The sequence below is a fragment of the Belonocnema kinseyi genome, chromosome 7 (assembly GCF_010883055.1).
Source record: "Belonocnema kinseyi isolate 2016_QV_RU_SX_M_011 chromosome 7, B_treatae_v1, whole genome shotgun sequence".
NCBI classification, from domain to species: domain Eukaryota; kingdom Metazoa; phylum Arthropoda; class Insecta; order Hymenoptera; family Cynipidae; genus Belonocnema; species Belonocnema kinseyi.
Genome location: NC_046663.1, coordinates 74,109,317 through 74,111,828, shown reverse-complemented (window position 1 = coordinate 74,111,828; position 2,512 = coordinate 74,109,317). Strand labels below are relative to the sequence as shown.

General features: G+C 36.7%; 1 protein-coding gene across 2 annotated transcripts in view; it reads left to right on the top strand.

The window, feature by feature from the left end:
- LOC117177451 (protein Fe65 homolog) overlaps positions 1–2,458 on the top strand; it is a 335,882-nt gene extending 333,424 nt beyond the window's left edge. For both annotated transcript variants that reach the window (XM_033368150.1, XM_033368151.1), the window contains exons 12-13: positions 794–964; positions 1,077–2,458. In XM_033368150.1, the coding sequence (XP_033224041.1) occupies positions 794–943 (150 nt within the window). In that variant the 3' untranslated portion in view covers positions 944–964; positions 1,077–2,458. The remainder of the gene's footprint in view (positions 1–793; positions 965–1,076) is intronic.
- Positions 2,459–2,512: the final 54 nt, after the last annotated feature.

Genomic DNA, 2,512 nt, shown 5'->3' with positions numbered 1-2,512 from the left:
GTGGTTCGTCACTTATTGATGTACGACCACGCTTAAATTAATTTACCCAGTTATAAACCGTTGCTAAGGCAGGGGCAGATATGCCATGAACTGAGTCCAATTTATTTTTTATCTCATATGGAGTTAAACCCTTTAAATGAAAATGATTGATTACCGCTCTGAACTCATTTTTTTCCATTTTTCTTAACGAACAATTTTTTTTTTCAATTAGTTATAAAAACACGTAAACTCAGAAGATGTGGACTGTGACTGCACCATATATCTAGTCGGGAGTGGTGCTGACTGAAAACAGATTATTTGGAGCGATTCGCGCGCCATCTGTTGGTCATTCTAAGGACTTATTGAACTACCCTCGTACATAGAACTCCATGGATACCAAATACGTGTTGATTTAACGTATTTCAGCTGAAGCTTCAATTGATTATTTAGTTCCAAATTCATTGTTTTTAGGTTGAAAATTCCACAGTTTGTTTTCAAATTTAAATATTTTGTTTAAAGTGTAATCTCTTTCTTGAAAATTAAACTTTTTGTCAAAAAAATCATCTTTTCAGATCGAAAATGCAATTGTTTTGTTAAAAAAGTTTCCTTTTGAATTGAAAATTAAATGTTACAAGACTAAAATTCTTGTCTTCAAATACTAGTCGTCAGAGAAATAGAAAAATTGGCCAGGAAAAATTCTGGGAGAAGTCAGGGAAATTTGAAAATGAAATTTTGTGACCAGCCTGAATCTCTTCCAAATGAAATTGAAATCTTGCAGAACCATTTGTTAACAATAGCTAAATTTCCTTTTCAGTTGAGGTATCAGAAGTGTCTCGATGCCCACCCCCAAGGTTTCCGGAACGCCAGAAGCCTGAACACCCCTAACGGTCGAGGATTGGGCGCCACTCTGAAGTCCCTCGTCGGCTCGCTCACTGGTCGAAAAAACAAACAGAGTGAATCCTGAGACGAAGCTCTCTCGCTACAGGTAAATTGGGAGATTCATAGCTTGGTCTAGCTAGGTCGTAGGACCAAATCTCGTCCCCTCTCAATATTATCATGACTATCTCGGCAACGTAGTCAAAGGAATTGCATTCCAGGAACTCTGGCCGCTGCCTGAGCGAGAGATCATCAAACACACACACTTGCAGTCGCCTCTGACCCTGTTGTACTTTGGTGACTCCCCTCCGAGCGACTCGCTCAGATCGCTGCTCTCACCTTCTCTCGACACCAAACGCAAACAGTTTGCACGCTGGGAAAGCAACCCCTAAAATCTCCAATGGAAGAGGAACTAAGGACTAGGAGAACGATTCGGACCGAGTCGAGCGTTTCAAAAAACACTCGTGTATCTCAGCTCTAGTGAACTACGCTTACGTGTGTTGGTATGATGTTGTATGTTATCGCAGTGTCTTGATTAATTGATCGAGAATCCTCGAGAAAAGCGAGCGGTTCCTTCCTCTAAGAGTCTAGGACAGGGCTCACCATTTTCCACAGGTTTTGACTGACATGAAAAGTAACTGACTGACAGAAAGCTTTTATGTCATTTTTTTTCTTCAATTTCCAGAAATCCTATAAACTGTACAAAGGGTTAGCCTCTATATGGTCAGTCAGTACACAGATGGAAGTAAAGGACTAGAGTTGAGTTCGATAAAGGTTTTGTTGGGATCTATTTGACCTAGTCTTTGTGACTGAAACTGTAAGTCATATCATTCAATAACTGCCGTAGGGGTGAGCCCTGTTCTGCGACCTAGATTTATCTAAAAGGCTCGATCACTCGAAAAAAGATAGAGGTTTCCTTTTTGGGGAATTCTATGCCAAACTCACAAAAATTAAATATAAATATCAACATTTTTTTAATTTGCACAAATGATTACCTGTAGAACATTAAATTTAACTAACCAACATTTTGGACTCAATTTCACAATTAAATTTTATTGAACTAAAATTATATTGTTTCAAAAGAATTCGTGTTTATGCGGCAGATTGATGGGTATTGGATTAAATGCGGTAGAATTTAAATTAAATCAACAGAATTTGACCTAGTCCAACCGGAGTAATTCAAACTGAATGAGACTAAAATAAATTCAACTGAATAAAAGAGAATTCAAGTTAATCCAAATAAATTGTGAGTGAATTAAACTCACAATTTAACTGAGAGCTGAATTACAATTAACGACGGTTGATCATTTACCGAATTGATTCAGTATTTGTTCACTTAAGTTGGAACTAAATGTTTTATTCACGTCGAAATAGTTATCGCATTGAATTCGCACATTTTTATGTTAAAGCGATAATAAATGCGATAGTTTTTTAGGAATAAATTTGGATACAATAATATTTTACAATTAAATTTCTCTTTTCACAGGTATTAACTGTGCAAGTTTTAAAAAATCCCTGAAACTAATATTTGATTTTAATGAGTTTGACGTGGAGTTCCCCTCGCCCTACGCAGAATGAATCTCGAAAGGTATTGTGTGTACATATGGACTCAGTGTACTCGATTACGAATTTAAATCATTTTTCGTTTTATAATTAT